The 18449-nt window shown below is 40.9% G+C and overlaps 1 protein-coding gene across 2 annotated transcripts in view; it reads left to right on the top strand.

Annotated features, from left to right (window-relative positions):
- The window catches only part of RGPD4 (RANBP2-like and GRIP domain containing 4), a 99581-nt gene extending 85939 nt beyond the window's left edge, over positions 1-13642 (top strand). For both annotated transcript variants that reach the window (XM_019524304.1, XM_019524303.1), the window contains 7 exons: positions 1378-1607; positions 3504-3741; positions 4315-4413; positions 5659-5801; positions 9520-9793; positions 9983-10317; positions 11921-13642. In XM_019524304.1, coding sequence (XP_019379849.1) covers positions 1378-1607; positions 3504-3741; positions 4315-4413; positions 5659-5801; positions 9520-9793; positions 9983-10317; positions 11921-12226 — 1625 coding nt within the window. In that variant the 3' untranslated portion in view covers positions 12227-13642. The remainder of the gene's footprint in view (positions 1-1377; positions 1608-3503; positions 3742-4314; positions 4414-5658; positions 5802-9519; positions 9794-9982; positions 10318-11920) is intronic.
- Positions 13643-18449: the final 4807 nt, after the last annotated feature.

Below are 18449 nucleotides of genomic sequence, written 5' to 3'. Positions count from 1 at the left end.
TATTTGGATTTACGTTCTCCCTACCTGTCACTTGACAACAGCAGAGTGGTTTGTCTGGCATAAATTACTCTAGGTGGCATCTGGCAGAACAGTTGTTACAGCTTGACAACTTTCATATTGAAATGAAAAGCCCCCACTAGAAAAGGAGGGTACTAAAATGAGTATTTCCCATTGGATCAACTCACTCTAGGTAATGAAAACAAAATCTAACATGGATAATGAATATATAACTGGTTGAATCATCGTATTCAACAGTCATCAATGGCTCAATGCCTACTTGGGAGGAGATATTGAGTGGGGTTCCCTAGGGATCTATCCTAGGTCCAGTTGAATATTGTTGAATATCTTCAGTAATAATTTGGATGAAGGGAGTCAGCGCATGCTTACCAAATTTGTGGATGACATCATGTTGTGTGGAGCTGCAGATACTCCAGAGGGTGTGGCTAAGATCCTGAGTGACCTGAACAGACTGGAGAAATGGTCTATGATCAATCAGATACGATTCAGGAAGGACAGGTGTAAAACCCTGCACTTGGGACAGAATAATTGCATGCACAAATACAGATGGGAATGTGGCTAGGCTGCAGTACTGCAGCAAAGGACCTGAGAGGTACAGTAAACTATAAGCTGAATGTAAGGTAACAGTGTGCTCTTGTTGCAAAAAAGGCAACAATATTCTAGGTTGTATTAAAGGAGCATTAGTTGCGAATCATGGGAAGTGATTGTTCCACTCTGTTCAGCCTGGGTAAGGCCTCACGTAGAGTACCATGTTCAGTTTTGGGCCCTACCCTTCATGCAGGATGTGGACAGTTCGGAAAGAGTGTAGGTGCACAGCAGCAAAAACTATTAGCATTCTGGGAGCTGAGACTTAAGACTGAAGGAATTAGGGTTAGTTAGTCTAGAGAAGAAGAGAAAGAGGGGGGAAAGGGATTTGATAAGTTCAGATACCTGAATGGTGATCATAGAGAGGATGGAGATGGGCTTTTCTCTGTGGCTGTAGGGGACTAGAAGCAGTGGCCTCAAGCTGAAGCAAGGGAAATTTAGGTTGGAGATTAGGAAGAATTTTCTGGCTGTCATAGCGGTCAAGCATTGGAACAGGTTACCTAGACAAATTATGGAATCTCCGTTCTTAAAAGTAGCAAGAGCAGGTTTGCCAGACACTTGGTTAAGATGGCTTAGTCAGGGGTGATCCTGCCTTGAGCAGGGGGGCTGGACTAGATGACCTTGTGAGGTCTCTTACAGCCCTACTTTCCTATTAACCTGTTATGAACTTGATTTGTTAAGTGTCAGCGCTATCTGGCAAGCTGTATACCCAAGTGTTATCCCTTTGGTTTTAGCATTTCAGAAATATCTTGCCATCTTGTTTTCTGCTTTCAGTAATTTGTAGTCTGCTGTCCATAGGTATGGCCTGTAAAAATGAACCAAAGAATGAGAGAGAGTGCATCATTGTTTGGGAAAAGAAGCCAACTCCTGAGGAGAAGGTCAAAGCAGAGACTCTAATGCTCCCTTCTACATTCTTCTGTGGTGTCAGCAGTGATACTGATGAAGACCATGACAATCTGGACGATTTTCATGCAGAACTGATGAAAAAAGCTCAAGAAGTTGAAGTAGGAATTATATCTTTAAGCATGACTTTCACATATGTTTTGTTTCATCATTTAAGAATTTTAACTTAAAAGGAACTTGTGACCCTTTGAAATTCATTGCATTAATGTTTGCTTTTTTAAAATGGATGTTGCTGCTCCCACATCTCGGTGTGCACTAGTTTCCCTTATTTGGGAGTAATCCCTTCAAGAGGTGCAGTTTAGACTAAATCTGATGGAACTATATGAAACTTTAAGACAATTTTAGATGTTTTCTTTTGATGCAATCTAATAGAGTTTAATTTGTGGGTTTCCCTTTTAAGTTTTTTGATTTTTTTTGTATTAAAATAGATTACAAAATGAGTTATTCCTCATATGTCAAATATGGGTCCAGGGGCAGGCACTATTACTGCTGAATATGTAGTCCTTGTTGATGCATGGTGCCCCTGTACACAGGTAGGCCAGAAGGTGTTCTGTAGTCTGAAAGTTTCCTCCACATTCATGCATGGTATTTTGTGTTTTTAGAGTATCTCCCCAAATTTGGATGTTAACTTCAGTCTTACCCAGCCCCCTGTTTGGAGGGAATAGAAGCTTCCCCATGTTGGTCAATTGAGCTCTGCACCTGCAGGGTCATGTTTGGTAGCTTTGATATTCATCTTAACTCCCTCCTGGGTCATCTCTACCAAAGCTGTAAGAAAATTATTTAACCCAGTTAAAATCTGGTTTGAAGAAAATGCTTTTAAAAAAATGCTTTAGAAAAAATTCAAGGGCAGAATTTGACACTCCTTGTTGCCCATATTGATTTAAGCTCAATTAGTAGTAGGGTGCTGAAGAAATCCCAGATACTGTTTTGAAATAACTTAAAAAAATATCAAATCTTAGTGTACCAAATTCTTTCAGCAATGTTTGAGAATTATGGATTTTAAAAAGTTACCTCAGTTTTACCATTGAGAGGTGAGAAATTGTGGCATCCAACTTGAATATTCAGACTCCTACACTTCTCCCTGTGGCTTGCATACTGAGTTCTAGGAGTCAGGAGTTATCTGATTCTTCATAGATTGGCCACAAATCAGTGAGAACTGAAGGTGGTCCACAACTCTAAAAGTTGCTGCTGCTGGTTCTTAGTAGACCAAGGTTTCTACCTTTCTGCAGTGTTCTTTAGTGAACAAATGGAGGAACAGCAGTGGAAAATGGGGTTTGATATTTTTCAGAGGAATTACAGACCCATGATTTGTCACCTTGGAAAACTGTGGAATCCTTTCAGCAGTGCTGCAGAATATTGGAACTGATTCACAAGATAAACCCTGAGACCTTTTAAATACAAATCCATAGGGTCAAAAACTTTCTAATCTTAGTGTTCTTACCAATGCTTTGCCATACAAGAATTGTGCTTTACGCATACACTTTGGATATATATTTACACACATACACATTTGTATGTGTACACATACATATTTATATTTATATATTTATACACACCCAAACACATTTATATATTTATACACACCCAAACGCATATAATATAATAAACATGTTTGCATATATGTGCACACACATGCACTTATGCATGCACACCCACACATGCATGAGTGCACACAATTGTTCTGTGTGCATGTGTTCTGTTAGTGTTTTTGCCAAAGTAGTCTTCTGTTGCCAAGAATTCACCAAGAACACTAATAGACAGATATTATAATACAGACAGATGATAATAGATTATAATTAGAAACAGACAGATGATGAGAGAGTTCCCCTCCCTGCCACCCCCAGTCAGAAAATGAGCAAAGAGCTGACACTCCGCAGGGGCTGTGAGTCTAATGAGGTTGAAAACCACTGTTCCAGGTGTTTCAAATGATAGCCTCCTCTAAAATATTCACTGGAAACTTAAAAAGAAAAAAAATGCATGTCTTGTTTCTTTTAAAGGAGTTTCAAGAAAATAAAGTTACCAGTTCATCTGATGTAGTCTTTACCAGTGAAGTATCTGTTCCCTCAATCAGTGAGGAAGCAATATCTGTTCAATCGACCATTACACGTGAAGAACCAGTGTCTACCACAGAATGTACAAATGTATCTCAGACTTTATCAGGGACTGATGACAAGCCTGTAGATTTGTCGACTAAAAAGGAAAATGATCCAGATTCTGCAGACTCGACAGTTCAAGGTAGGATGCTGTCTTGTGGTTTAAAACCATACTTCTTTATGTACCAAGCTTAACAAGAAATTTAATATCTTGTTTCTATTTAATACAGTAACTTCATTAAAATAAATAAATTGGCTTAGTTTGAGAACTGATGTAGTTAATGAAAACTGGACCTGTACCTTAAAAATCCCACAAACATTCAGTATTTTTACAAAAAAAAAAAAAAAAAAGTAACATTCCAGTACATCAATATTCATTAATTGTGGAGGTTCTTTTTATACAAACAATGAGGCACTACTAAAATTCCATAGTTCTGCCCAGAAAAGTATGGTAACTTCTTCAACTTTTTTTATACAGTTCCAAAAGAACCAATATATTTGTTTGTTAGGGTATGTTTAAACCTTGTCAGGCTTACTTTGCTTTGTCACCATACATTGACATTCAGTGGAAAATTAGAGAGCTTTTATTAACCATTTTTTACCATTTTGGTGTCTTGTAAATGTTATAGTAACATATGGGATAGAATAGGGAAAAATTGCTTCAGGAAGGAGGAAAATCCTAAATAATCATAAAACTTGTTTCTTACTGTGATAGGAACTGGACCCATCTCATTTGGGTTTGACACTGCTGCTGGCTTGTCATTTGCTGATCTGGCTTCAAAAAATTCTGGGGACTTTGCTTTTGGTTCTAAAGGTAAGCTTCATATCTGTATTTGGAAACAAACTCATATTGGACTGACTTTATGCTAAGTAGTTACCATATTTTTTTTCACTTACCACATGCACCCAGAAAAGATGCACATTTTGGGAAGGCATAATGAAAAGAAAAAAATTCTCTAGAGTAATGGCTGAACCCTGGCCACTGCTGCCCAGCTAGAGCTAGTCTTAACCTTGTCACAGTCACTGCTGAATTTGTCAGCAGCTTTTGACTGCTCAGCAAAAAGCTATTGCCAGTTCTGCAGTGGATATGAAAGTTAAAACTGTGACACTGCCCTCCCTTTCTGTGACCACAAAGGTCACTGACACACATTCAGTTAAAGGTCCTATGGGAACTGATATACAATCCCAACAATCGCACTTCCAGCCTTGCCGTGTGTGTGGCCAGAGGTGTGATAATGGGATTGAAGATCAGATCCCAATCGCACCCTATTGCTGGTGCAGGGGAAGCAGAGGATCATGATCCAGGGCTCCCCCTGCACCAGCAAGTAGCAAGCTGTGTGCCTGTGTATCTGTGGCTCAGAGCACCAGTCAGCTGATTGGCCCTCCCAGCATTGGGAGTGAACTGGAGTTTTGAGAGGCTCTGGTGTACTCACAAGGCAGGGAGTGCCAGCTAGGTGGCTGGCACTTCCAGCCTCGGGAGTGCCAGAGCCCCTCAAGACTGGTGCAGTCCTGAGTGTGGGAGTGCCAGTCCCCCAGCCATGGGAGCTTACTAGGGTGAAGGGCTCTAATGTACTTGTGGCTGGAAGCACTGATCAGCTGACTGGCATCCCTAGCCACAGAAATCCTAGGCTCTGGTGCACTCCCAAAGCTGAGAGCACCAATCAGCTGATCAGCTCTGGCTACACCTACAGTTCAAGGCATGATGGGAACCAGCCACAAAATTATAACGTATATTTTGTGCAATTGTGGTGTTAACTGCATGAACTGGGTTAGTATAGATGTGATTTAACTTGTTAATCATGTCCTAAATGTAAAGTCTGCCAAGGGCCAGCGAAACAGGTTCACAGCAGTCATTACATCTATATGCTTGTATTCCAGCCTCCAAACTAGCCACCCTGCTTAAAGCATTGTACGCTAACTTGGGGGGAGGGAGAGGGGCATGTGGTATGTGAGTTCATTGATTTTTCTGCCCGTGTTTAAGTTACTACTGAATCCATATCCTATGTGTGTATATTTAAATTTTGGAGAAATATTTATACCTTAAATCTTTTATAACCAGATAAAAACTTCAAGTGGGCAAATACTGGAGCAACAGTATTTGGAGTACACACAACCAGTAAAGGAGAGGAAGAGGATGGTAGTGATGAAGAAGAGGTCCATAGTGAAGATATCCACTTTGAACCTATAGTGTCCTTGCCAGAGGTAACTGTGACCAAAGTTGGCTTTAAAAGAGTACTAACAAGATGATACAGTGTTAGCAGCAGACATAATAAAATAAGTAGATTGGAATTAATTTTAAAACTAAATTTTCCCATGCAATGCTTGCATTTTCTTTGTATTCTGCTTGGATGCAAAGGTTGCTGCTGCTTTAAAAAAAAGAAAAAGGTGTCAAGTAAGCACTGCTTACTCCTCATTTCTGCCTTAAAAATAGATGTTGTCAAAGTAAGACCCATTTTAGGGAGCTGCCTAGCTTTCCAGTAGGACAGAGCATGATTTTAACTCTGAGAGGTCGAGAGAAACTTTACTTTAAAGTTATTAGTGTATGGCAAAATCTGCCTTAGATTTTCTTGAGGTTCTAAAACACTTGAACTTAAGCCTCTACGGGTATACCTGCTGTTGCGGTTCAGTAGTAGAATCCATGTCTGCCATGCAGAAGACCTGTGTTCAATTCCTAGACACCCACATAACTGCAGCCGTTGAGGCACTGAGCATCTGGACTCGGTCTGTCCTTTGGATTGCGTCTCTGTGGTCTAACGGGGGTGGATGGTCTGAGCAGTCTCTACTCCTCCTTACTCCTGCCTGGGCATATGTGTCAAAGGTCTGGGTAACCTCACACATACACTGTGATTCACTAGGATCGACGGTTGCCTACTACTACAGGTGTACTTACATGAAGGAACCTCAGTTTTGTAGGTAAACACAAATGTCAAAGCTGTTTAAATTTGTGGAGTTTCACTTAAATCTCAGAAGCAGCTTGCCAGACCTCAAGTCCTAGCAAAAACATCCTGGCTAAAGACTTTCTTGTTGAAACTGATTATTAAAGGTCAGTTATTTAACTTGTGGTAAAACAAGTGGCAGTTTTTTTGGTTTTTTGCTTTCTATATAATATGGAATTCCCTTGTTTAGAGAATCTCTTTGACTTCCACTTTAAGTAATGTAGCCATCCCAATTCAAACTTATAATATTGTTACACCATTTTGTATATTGTGTTCTTTGCCCTCCAACCCAAAGGGAGACCATATCAGGATCACTGAGCAGTAAGACACTGAAACGACCTTGTGAACAATCCTTAGTTGAGTAGCTAGTTGGTAAAAGAAGTGGTTTCAAGAGCTAGGAGGAACAGCTGTTTTATTGTAAGTCACCAAGAAGGGCAGAATATAAATCAACTAAATGAAGTATTGTAGCAGACAGCAGAACGAGCTTCAGGAAATGTTCTGCAAATTCATTATTTAGTTTTAATCTGATAGGAAATGAAACTGGAACTGTGAGAGTGCATTTTGGTTTACTAAGGATGTTACCACCATATTGAAAATGTTGCTAAGATGATTACTGTATTTACTCAAATAGAATACAGCCCTGATTTATAAAATGACCCCCAATAATCGGATTCTAGATATGGAAAATTATAACAAATATATACATTTTCCAGGTATAACATCTAATTTATTGCAGATTTGCCCTGCATTTGTCTCCCTTCTACTGCTACATCAGGGAAAATTTAAATTTGGGGTGGGTCAGGTAGCCCTTTGCTGTTTGCTTCCCCCCAGCTTTTTCCCCTGGCAGCCCCTTCTCCCTCTCCTTACTGTAATACCCTGCTCTCCCTGAGCACATGGAAGTGAGGAGCAAAATTGCAGACAATACCCTTGAAATTAAACATGGCTGTAGCAGCTACATGTAGTTCCCATGCATGTAGTTCATCCAGAATCAGTGAACGTTACCTTTATAAACTGCTGCAAGCTTTAGCAAATTAGCTCCAGAGACACACTTTGAGCATCATTTTGGCACCTGCTTATATTATAGTACAAACTATGCATGCTATTAGTCCAAAGCCACAAGCTCATGGTTTACTACATAGGTCATTGGGCTGGGCCCCACCAGAGTCAACAGGATTTGAAACCACAGTGACTTCACAGCTCAGCACTGCTCAGTATGTGTGCACTCCAGATACCACTTCCAGTCATAATTAGCACATGGATCCTTTGGAAGTGGGTGTTTTTTGTCTCAAGTTATGGGATGCTCCAAAATTTTATATGCAGATGAGGCACAAGGGCAGCTTGGTCCAGCTTCACTGCTTGGTGGGTGGTACCACACTGATATGTGCAAGGCTGAAAGAGAGGGGGTACCAGTGAGTCTGGGTGCATTGTATGCGATGGAGTGGCTCACCATGACTTGAAAAAGAGTTGGTGGTGAGGGGGACTGCACTTAATGAGCACTACTGTATGTTTTATTCAGATGGGCTGCGCTAACCTATTCTTGTGGTAGGCTTCCATGTGTTTTATAGTCATGCTCAGTGTTGGCTACATTAAATCAACTTCATAGTTGGTTTCCATTGATGAGCATATGCTGCTCTTGGCAGCAGTTATAATTATAGTGTATTTAGTGAGGTTTTGTTGCATGTTGTTATAAGGTGAGGGGCTTCTCCCCCCGCCCCCCATGCCAACGGGACGGGGAAATCTTGTCTTTTATTCAAGTAAATATGGTAATTGAGTGCAAACTGAGTTAGAAAATACCTCTTTTTCTTAAGACAAACCTTTGTTTTTTTCCTGTAACTAGACTGATGCAACAGTAATAAACGTGGTTTCAAAAAACATTAACTAAAACAGCTTTTGGAGGTGAGATACTGTGCCTTTTATATGCAGCATCCTTGAATCTTAAGAGTTAAGCTGAGAGAGAAATAGCATATTTCAGGGGCTGCAAACCACAGATGCTGGGTGAAGAGCACCTTCATTTTCACTGTCTATTAAGTTAACATTACTTAGTTCAGCTTAGAAATAACCTCCTTGCATCAACTTGGCATCTTCTCTAGAACTCTGCATAACCTGGCTCCATCTTCGCTATTATGTTTTTTCTTCCCTGCTATTACTGTTCTCCCTTCTCTTCATGTGTACTTCCACAAAACGTCTCTGGTTTATTGCCTTGTTTACTCCTACGCGCACACCTTCTTAAGCATTTCCTTGCTCCAGAAGAACTCCAGCAACTAATATTTTTTTAAACATTTTTCTATAGAGACTAGAAACTTTATTTACACAAAGATAATTATGTTTATCTTGAGTGGTCTAATAGTATGTAACAAGTTTTTTGAGGACACTACCCAATGTTCCACAGATAGCATACTACTAAAGAAGTGCTGTTAGCATGTATTAAAAAAAGAAAGAAAAATTAAATTCCTGCAGCACACCTGTCTATCAACAAAACTTAGAAATGTAGTGGGGATCCCTACAAAAAATGTGGCTGTGTAAAGCCTTAGAAAAGTGTATGACCACGAGAAACTATTCTAGAACTTTGTCAATTACTCCTAAATTTTAAATTTTCTAATCTAGTTTCAGACAGTTTGTTCAGTTCCTCTCAAGTGTGGGCAGATATTGCCTCTAGCTGTGGATTTGTGTTCAGAGTTTGAAGCAGAAAAGTTTGAGGGAAGTCTTCTTAAAAGTGTGCAGAACTAGGACTACAATGGCAGGAAGCAGGGCAGGGTGAAACTTTATAGATTAATTCAAAGAGGTATAAACTTTCATAGACAACCACCTCAGTTTATGTCTCTCTGAACCGGTGAGTCCTAATGTCACCATGCCCTGCCTTCTGCCTAATATAGTTACTTACCTCTAGGACTACAGTGGAAAGCAACTACAAAGGCTCTTATATGTGTGAAAAATTCACTGGTGATAGTGCTGTCCAGGAAAACATGAATTTTCTTATTTTGTAGGTGGAAGTTAAATCTGGAGAAGAAGATGAAGAAATTCTCTTTAAAGAGAGGGCAAAACTCTACAGATGGGACAGGGAGGTGTCTCAGTGGAAAGAACGTGGAGTTGGAGAGATCAAGATCCTCTTCCATACCCAGAAGAAATATTACAGAATTCTGATGAGAAGGGACCAGGTTCTCAAAGTCTGTGCAAATCATTTTATCACAAAATCCATGAACTTAAAGCCCTTGAATACATCAAACAATGCTTTAGTTTGGACTGCCGCAGATCACTCTGGTGCGTTTTAGTGGATGAAATGTTTTGGGGGTATGGGAAGAGGGGGAATTGTATGGCTTGGAGAAACATCTATACAACACTTTTCTAAATGCATAAGACAACTGGAAGTTTTTTGTTTTTTTTTTTGTTTCTGTTGAAACTGATGCTGAATATGGTTGGAGTAATCTCTTTGGGAATTTTGAATTTCAGATGGTGAAGGAAAAGTAGAACAACTTGCGGTCAGATTTAAAAACCAAGAGATGGCTGATTCTTTTAAGAGGAGATTTGAAGAATGCCAACGAAGCTCATCAGAACTGCAGAAAAGACATGTATCCCTGGCAGCAGGACTGTCAAAGGAGAGCAACCCTGTAGTGTATTTTGAAGTTTCTGCTGATGATGAACCAATAGGACACGTAACCATGGAACTGTTTTCAAATATTGTTCCTCGCACTGCTGAAAACTTCAGGGCCCTGTGCACAGGGGAAAAAGGATTTGGGTTCAAGAACTCCACATTTTTTAGAATAGTTCCTGATTTTATGTGCCAGGTAAGTTCAAGTTCAGGCCTTTTTAAGCAAGAGTAAACTAAATCTATCTTGACTGACTGGCATTTTGTCAGATTTTATGAAGAAGTTACGTAAGATTATTTTCATAGGATTTCCTATTACAAAAATTGCTTATTACTTAAAAGTGGATTTACAAAAAACTTTTCAATTCAGTGGGTGGGTTTTTACTTGGTTCCAAAGTTCAGATCTAATTTGAAAAGTGGTGCGTATGTTTTCTCTAAATGTGTTTTTTCTCTTGTATTGTGCCTCAGGGATTTCAATAGGAAACTTTCATTTACAAGTAAAAATATTGGGTTGGGAAAGGCCAAGTGGAGTGCTTTTCCTGGCTCAGTATAAAACCAGTAATAAAGATTTTGCCAGTCAAATGCTTGTATTGGTTTACCTGCATACTTCAAATATATATCTGAACTTGAAATAGAAAACATAAGGAGAGTGGGGGGGGGGGGCAGAGGCTTTTCATAGCATTTACAACATCTTGTCAGTATTTAAGAATTTGGAGAGTAATAGATTTAATAAGACCTGGTCAGGTATAGTAGTTGGTCTCCTCATTTCATGCCTTGCCTTACTGTGTACCTACTTACTAAATGCATTCTTTATACTCGCTTTATTTTGACCCATTTCTTTTTTTCTGTTTTTGGTTTTTTTTTAAGTCCCAGGGGTGGTGATTTTCAGCTGTGCCACTTAGTAATGCTAATGTTCCATATGATTGTAAATGCCATTACGTTTCTGAATAGAGAATGTAGTTCTGATTCTGAAAGGCACTAAATAGCTCTACTAGCTGCTGAACATCTTATGCTATTGCAAGTTTATGCTAGCTCGTGTGTTCTTTCGCAAAGATAAATTTAAGAATTTGCCTGTTTTTGCAGGGCCAACCGTTGTAAAATTGTTGATCACTTTACGTGCAAGAACAGATTCAGTCAGAACACAGCATACTAGTAGTATAAGGGTGTGTAAAGACATTCAGGGAAGGAGGGGGCACTAAAAATAGCCCAGTGCCAGGGAGAGGGTAGGAAAAGCACAGCCTTTAGACTGGGGTCAGCAGCTAGGCTTCCCAGCCCTGAGCGTGAATTGGGAACTGTACAGATGTTCAAGACAGATAAGTCAAAAAATGGACAACCCAATCTAAAGTTAGGTGTACCTTAGAGGTAGGGGTAGCTTAGACTGATCTAAAAATAGCTGATCCAATTTAACCATCCTGAACTTCTGTACTGTTTGCACTAAGATTGACTTGTGTAAGGTCCACATCTAGGTGAACCAAGTTTGATTGGGTAGCCATTTTCAACACAATGTAACCTTCCCCTAATGTCTGTACCCAGCCTAAGATAAACTTGGTGCTTTGCAGTTTGGTCCTGAACTTGAAAGGTAAGAAATAAAATCTCATGGGAAGAATTAATAATTTTGGTTTGCTTTGTTTGTCTAGCTTGCACAAGTGAAGCATGAAAAACACTATCTTCTTGTTCTAAAAGAAAAAACTATCTCTAGCTCTAATTTTCTAATGCAGTAGTTTTCTGTGGAAAACAGCAAGTTTTCTACTTCATAAATATATTTGGGTTTAGAAGTTTTAATAAATCTCTAATATTTTCAGGGAGGAGATATCACTAAACAAGATGGAACAGGTGGACGGTCCATTTATGGAGAGGCATTTGAGGATGAGAACTTTGAAGTAAAACACACTGGTCCTGGATTACTCTCAATGGCAAATAGGGGCCGAGACACAAATAATTCTCAATTTTTTATTACACTTAAAAAAGCAGAACACTTGGACTTTAAACATGTGGTATTTGGATTTGTGAAGGATGGCATGGATGTTGTGAAAAAGATGGAATCTTTTGGTTCTCCCAAGGGAGTAGTGAGCAGAAGAATTGTTATTACAGACTGTGGACAAATATAGAATCATCGCTTTAACCTCATACCAATAATCTTTTAACAGCCTAAGTTGAAGTTTACCTGTTGGCCAATTATGTTCAGCATTTTGAAATGAACACTTCTGATGTATAAATGTAAAATTTACAGCTTTATAGCCAAGTATTTTTTTTAATGTGTTCTAATTGATTTTGCATGTTGTGAAATAAAACAGTTCAAGCACTGGTGCATTTCAGGTGTATTTGTTATTCTGACATTTGTATTAAATGTCCATTTTCAAATTAAATCCTAGTCTTGTTAAAGCAATGGTCCGTGTCTTCACTTTGGTTTGTACAAGGAATATTGCCGTTTCAGTTATTCTGGCTTGCTGCTCTGTTGTATCAACATCTTGAGTAAGAGGATTTAGTATGGAAGTGCTGGAGACATGTGGAAACAGCTAATGGATTCACCTTTTAACATCATCCCTGTAAGCAGGACCATTTTACACTAAGGGCTTGTATTTGCTACTTGGTAGTGTTGTGAGTAGTATTTGGGTACCTGAACACTGATGTTGGTAAATTACTGCCTGTGTAAGGTTGTTATAGGCTTTCATTGTCGAGATCTAATGGATACATTAAGGTCTCTTTTTGTCATTGGGCTTTTCTGCACATACTATTCCTATGTACAGTGGCATACTACTAATAAAATATTTGACTATAGGATAAATGAACCTAGTAATGCTTATTGGGTGGGAAAACTGGAAACAATAATAATTTTCAGGGTTTTTTTCTGCAGACTTGCATCAAATGTTACTGGGTGACCTTTTTGTCACCATGCTGCTTGAATCGTTTGGGGCAAATGCAGTTTTTGGTTCTTTTTATGATAGCTTGTTTCTACTGACTGGCAAATGTTGGCTTAAATTTAGTATAGAGCAACAAAGTAATTATGTGTAAATTACACTTGAGTAAAGAGGGTTTTTCTGTTAAACCTTTATAAACATGATTAATGAGTTAAAGCAATTTAATTAAGAAATTTTTGTGAAGTATGTAGATAATGTGCGAATCCTTCATATATAAAAAGCAATCTTTTCACTTTTTAATAAAATACTTTAGTTCTTCATAATGTCAGTTTTGTAAAATAATCAGTTTTACTATATGAATTAAGCTAGGAAAAGTGGGGAAGATTGCAGAAATGGGTTTTATGTTCTGTTCTTTCTGTGACTTTTTTTCAAAAGTAAACAAAATGTAAAGCATCCATGGTTTTCTGTTGCTTTAAACTTGTGGAGCTAAATTAACAAGTCTGGAGCTTTCCATCCTCATGACTTGAAACTGCAGTTGAGTAGCAACAAGATTCAAATCATGATTTTATTACACTTTATCTATTGATAGTTATAAAAAGTAGTTCAATGTAAAATGAAACTTTTTGCATTGTTTTTGCCTAAATTTAAATAAAATTGAATTGGGAATTTGGTGTTTTTTTTCTGGTTTACTGGTATAAAAGCAATCAAGGAAACAAACAGTGAACTTCTGAATTGTGTTTCTTAACTTCAGCTCTACCAGAATTCCAAAACAGTCTAGTAAAGTTGGGATGTTTTAGGATAGGTGTAGAGAGATGTAATGTTTAGATTGTTCTAAATACGTTTTTAAACACCATTGGGTCAGAGTTTTTAGTGAGTTATCTGCAGTAACTCCCACGCACTTTTTTGAGTGACAGTTAATGTAGAACCCAACACCATTTAAGTGCATCTCAGGCTATTCTTTCCTGAGGTGTCACTTCTGTACTCATCAATGTGAAACTTCATTTGCCCTTTTGTTGCCCATTCACTCAATTTTTAAGATCCTCCTGCAGTTCTTTAGTCAGCTCTTGTTTGTACCATTTTGAATGACTTAGTGTCATGTGCCAACTCAGTCATGTCCCTATTCATCTTACCCCAAACCATCTATGAACATACAAAATTGTTTGTGCACACCCCTTGCAGACCCCACTTCACATGCCTAGGGATCTACTGAACTCAAGGAGGTGGCCAACTAATTTGTAAGCAGATCCCAGTGCTGGCTGCTATTTTCATGGGTTGGCAGGCCCCCTATACTTCTGGGCAAGGGTCCCTGGCAGTCCTCCTCCCTGGAGGTTGTCAGATGACTCCAGCTGCCACTTAAATTGCTTAACAGTGTTTCCCTTAATGGCTTCCATAAGCCTAATTGGAGGATTAAGCCTGCAGAAGCCATTAACTGATGCTGTATTAAGCAATCTAAGCACTTCAACCCTAAAATCAAATATTAAACTAAAGCTATGCATATCATGAATTGTAACTAATACCACCTCGGCATTTAGTTAAACTCTAAACTGAAATATCTTATTAAATCTATATACAGCATGAATTCTAACTAATACCAGCTATTTACACTTTGTTAACAAATGCCAACGGTATATGCTGTATTAAAGGATATAAAAAGGAGTTTACTAAAACTGAATGCTAACCTTGAGACAGGCAGTTCATGCTAGGTATTAAGTGCAAGCATGCTGCATCTAGCCACAGTTGCTGCAGACAGTCTCAGTGGGGTGTCACTGAGTTCATTGGAATGATGAGGCAGCATCTTGCCAGGGTGTAAAGATGTGGAAAATTGGTCACAGACAGAGTCCCAGAACATGGGCATCCAGTACTGATAAAGTTCATATAAGCAGCATGTTCATTGTAGTGCTCTTTCCCCATCCCAGGCTTGCTTGCAGCAGCTGAGGCTCACAACTTGGAATAGGTGCCTGACTGGGGTCCAAGATGTGAACAGCACTAAGGAAGAAGGCAGCCAGCTGTCTGAACTGTGGTGGCAGTGATACCTGTAATACTGGTTCAGCTTCACAGCTGTTGCCTGAAATAGGTCCCTTCTGTGCTGGTTTTCATGTGGACAGCTTGATAGTTCTTGCAATGCCCTATCTTTGGCCCAGTTTATCAAATCTATCTGCTTGTGTGTGATGGATCACAGCCTGACAACGTTCAAACCATGGTAGGAGCTCCATGAACCAGGTAGTGCTGTCAACTAAAATCTTTATTTGATCTTAAAAGTTGCTTCACCCTAAGAGCCTGCAAAGTTTAAGCATGCACTGTGTGCTGGGTGTGACTTCTAGCTCCTCACTTGAAACATGCTGGTAGTGCTGCATATGCTTGGTGTGGTAATGGACTGTGCTGAACCACGAATTCTACTGTGTGAGCACAGGCTCTGGTGGCAGCAGCACAGTGCTATGTGAGTTCCCATTTTGACTGGCAATGGACTCCCTGTCCTGGAGCTTGAAGGCTTTCTTGAAGGAAGACACCAAGCTATCCACATCAGGAAACTCTGCTAGATGTCACTTGCTAAAGACAGAATGTGTGCATTGCAAGTAATGTGACCTGCATTGGGCAGCATTCATTGAAGCACATCAGAGAAAGTCTTGCACATGTAAATGGCATTGCTGGACATGAATGGTGAGATCTTATTAAAATCTACCCCATAGCTGACAATTACTTTCACAATTGATTGTGACGCGATAGAAAAAATGACAGGTGAGGTGAACTGGCTCTGTTTGAAACACAGACAGGGTCCTGATCTGTCTGGCTCCCTGGTACAAATAACTATGTGCTTATGAACACTTCATCTTGTGGGTTAGTGGATTCATCAGCCTCATTTGTAGATTGTACAGGTGAAGCAATTGCAGTAGGGAGATGGTCTTGATGAAGACTGTTGGCACATGGAAAACTGCTAGCATTGGGCATGTGTTGTTTCACATAGTCCCTTAACTTGGGGTGATCAAGTTTCTCCAGCAGAATGTTCACTGCTGTGAAAGCCTCCATGAGCGAAAATGCTGTGCCTCACCTTACCAAGCTGCTTTCTGCAGTCCTTTTAAACAGGGAGGACACAGTCGCAACAGCCTTTCGCTTCATGTGTGCCGCAGACCCTGAAGTGTTGATGTATGCTTGTTTTCCTCAACACATCCAAAGTTACATTGCAGGCAGTACAAAAGAGTCTGCCTCCTGCGTACAAGGTTCCTGCAGGATACTGTCCTATATGGACCAGCACTGAAACGTATTTGTCTGTCTTGGAGAATTCCTTGGTGTTCATTAGCCCTGCTCCTCCTCAGTGTGCATGTCTGTGGGTGCTTTAAAAGCTGGCACCAAAACCTTCCCTGGCTGGCCCCAGACTTGTTCCTGAACTGAGCCTGTCAGGGGTTTAGCCTCTTGATTTGCTGTGCCCATCCCACAGCTGTCCTCTCCCCTGTGCTGTTAGGACTCTAGAGAGCTGCTCACCCTTTTCTCTTGCATCCTTTTTTTTCTTTCACCAAAATTGCAGAAACCACACTTTTTCACAGAGCCCACCTGAATTTGCAGTTTCTGCAAAAATTGCATGATCACAATTTCTGTAGGTCCCTACATATTCCTTCACCTGTAAGAACTGATCATTTATAACTATTCTGTTCTGCCAGTTCCTGATCCACAAGTCTAACTTGCCTCTAATTCAACACTTTAACAATGTTTTAGAAGCAACTTGCTCTGAAGGTCCCCAGCTCTTGGATGTTGCCACCCCACTCCTGACTTGGCAATCAATTCCCCTCATTGCTAATGTTCTGGCTTTACAGGCCAGATGTGGCCTGTAGGGCTGCAGGTACTCTGCTTTAATTCTGTGACAATTTAGTTTCATTAAAAACCTCTGATGCAGGATTTTCAAAGAGCTTACAAAAAAGGCCAGCTACGCTATAGCAATAGTGCCCAAACTCCTGTTGTGGACCTCATTTAGTTCAGAGCTGTCATTTGGCTTGAGGGGCTGCCCAGAAGTTTGGAAATACAGCAGCAAGGGAGCCCTAGCAGTATTAATTGACACTCCCCTGCTGCCAGGTTTCTGACCTCTGGAGAGTCTCATGGATAGTGTCCCTGCATGCTAGATCGATTGGCATGAGTAATCACTCAATGGCTGAATCCAAATGCGTGGGATCAGGCTGGCATGCTCTATTATAGCAGCTGCAGACTGACAGGAGGACCCTGCATGCACACTGATCCACTGCCACTCATGAGGCCTGTGGGCTTAGAAGCACTGTCCTATATGAACTGGATAATCCTGATCTGCATGCTTGTAGCTTTCCCTGCGTGGTTCTGAAGCCTACGCAGGATGGAGCCCAGGCAACCAAAGCATCTTCCCCATAATTCCCGAGATTAGAGTGACACTGAGAGAAGCAGCTTGATTTCCATGTGGCTAAGGCCATCATCCTACCTTATGTTGTTCTGAAATGCTGCTTGTTTTCCACTGCTCTACAATTATCTAAATACAGAGCATGTCCCCATGGAGGGACAAGGCAGGGTAGATTTGCACTTACAGACTACCTAAGATATAGAGCAGCGGTTCTCAACTGGGGTACCTTGAGATCCTCTCAGGGGTGCTAGGCAACATTAGCACTTGAGTGTGCAAAGATGATTCATGAGATTAAACTGAGAGATGCCAAGTCCATGGTCTGAGTTCTTGGCAAGCGACCTGTTCTAGTATTTTTCTACAGTCAAAAGGACAGCAAAAACAAAAGGGCTGGCATGTTCTGGGGGCAGGGAAATACTGAGTCTTAAAAGAGGGTTGAGAACCACTGGTATAGAGCATAAACTTTGATAAGCTCCAGCTGGCTTTATCAGTGTGGAGGGAAGCACATGGGTGGCCAGCTCCTTCCAGCCTCACAGTAAGGTGGGTTTGTTGACTACAGTGACAAGGGCCACCCACCCTGGGTGGGCAGCAGTAACAAGGGTCATTCATGTAGGGCAGCACTCTGGCAGGACAAGCCTGCCCTTGCCTTGCAGACACTCAGCCACCAGAGCTGGGCAGACAGGGTGTTGCATGAAGCTCTGCTCTAATTCTTTCACTTTAGCTATTGCAGCTGCTCCTTTAGTGATTCTCAGTCAGGGAGGTGGGGTGCAGAGAGGACTGTTCATGAGCAGGGTTCAAACGATTGAAGACAGGCGAGGCTGGCAGTCGTGCAGGTGCTCTGTGGCCCCAGCGCAGAGCCGCCCGGGGTGGGGCTCGAGGGCAGTGCGGAACGCCCAGGTATCAGCCAATAGGCGAGCTGCACCACCCCCTCCGGAATGTACCATCTGCCTCTTCCCCTCGCAGGACCCCGCGCGGTGGGAGCGCCCAGCGCGGCCCTCCCGGGGGGCGGAATCTGCCCCGGAGCGCCCCCTGCCGCGCAGCCGCAGAGCGACCGCGCGTCTCCTGTGCCCGCTTCCCGCTCCGCGTACCCCTCGGCGCATGCGCGGTGCTTTTCCCCTCCCA

Source organism: Gavialis gangeticus, unplaced genomic scaffold (genome assembly GCF_001723915.1).
Source record: "Gavialis gangeticus isolate Ggan-Ray unplaced genomic scaffold, GavGan_comp1, whole genome shotgun sequence".
Classification (NCBI taxonomy): Eukaryota; Metazoa; Chordata; order Crocodylia; family Gavialidae; genus Gavialis; species Gavialis gangeticus.
Note: the sequence above shows the minus strand (reverse complement) of the source record. Positions and strands in the feature narration are given on the sequence as shown.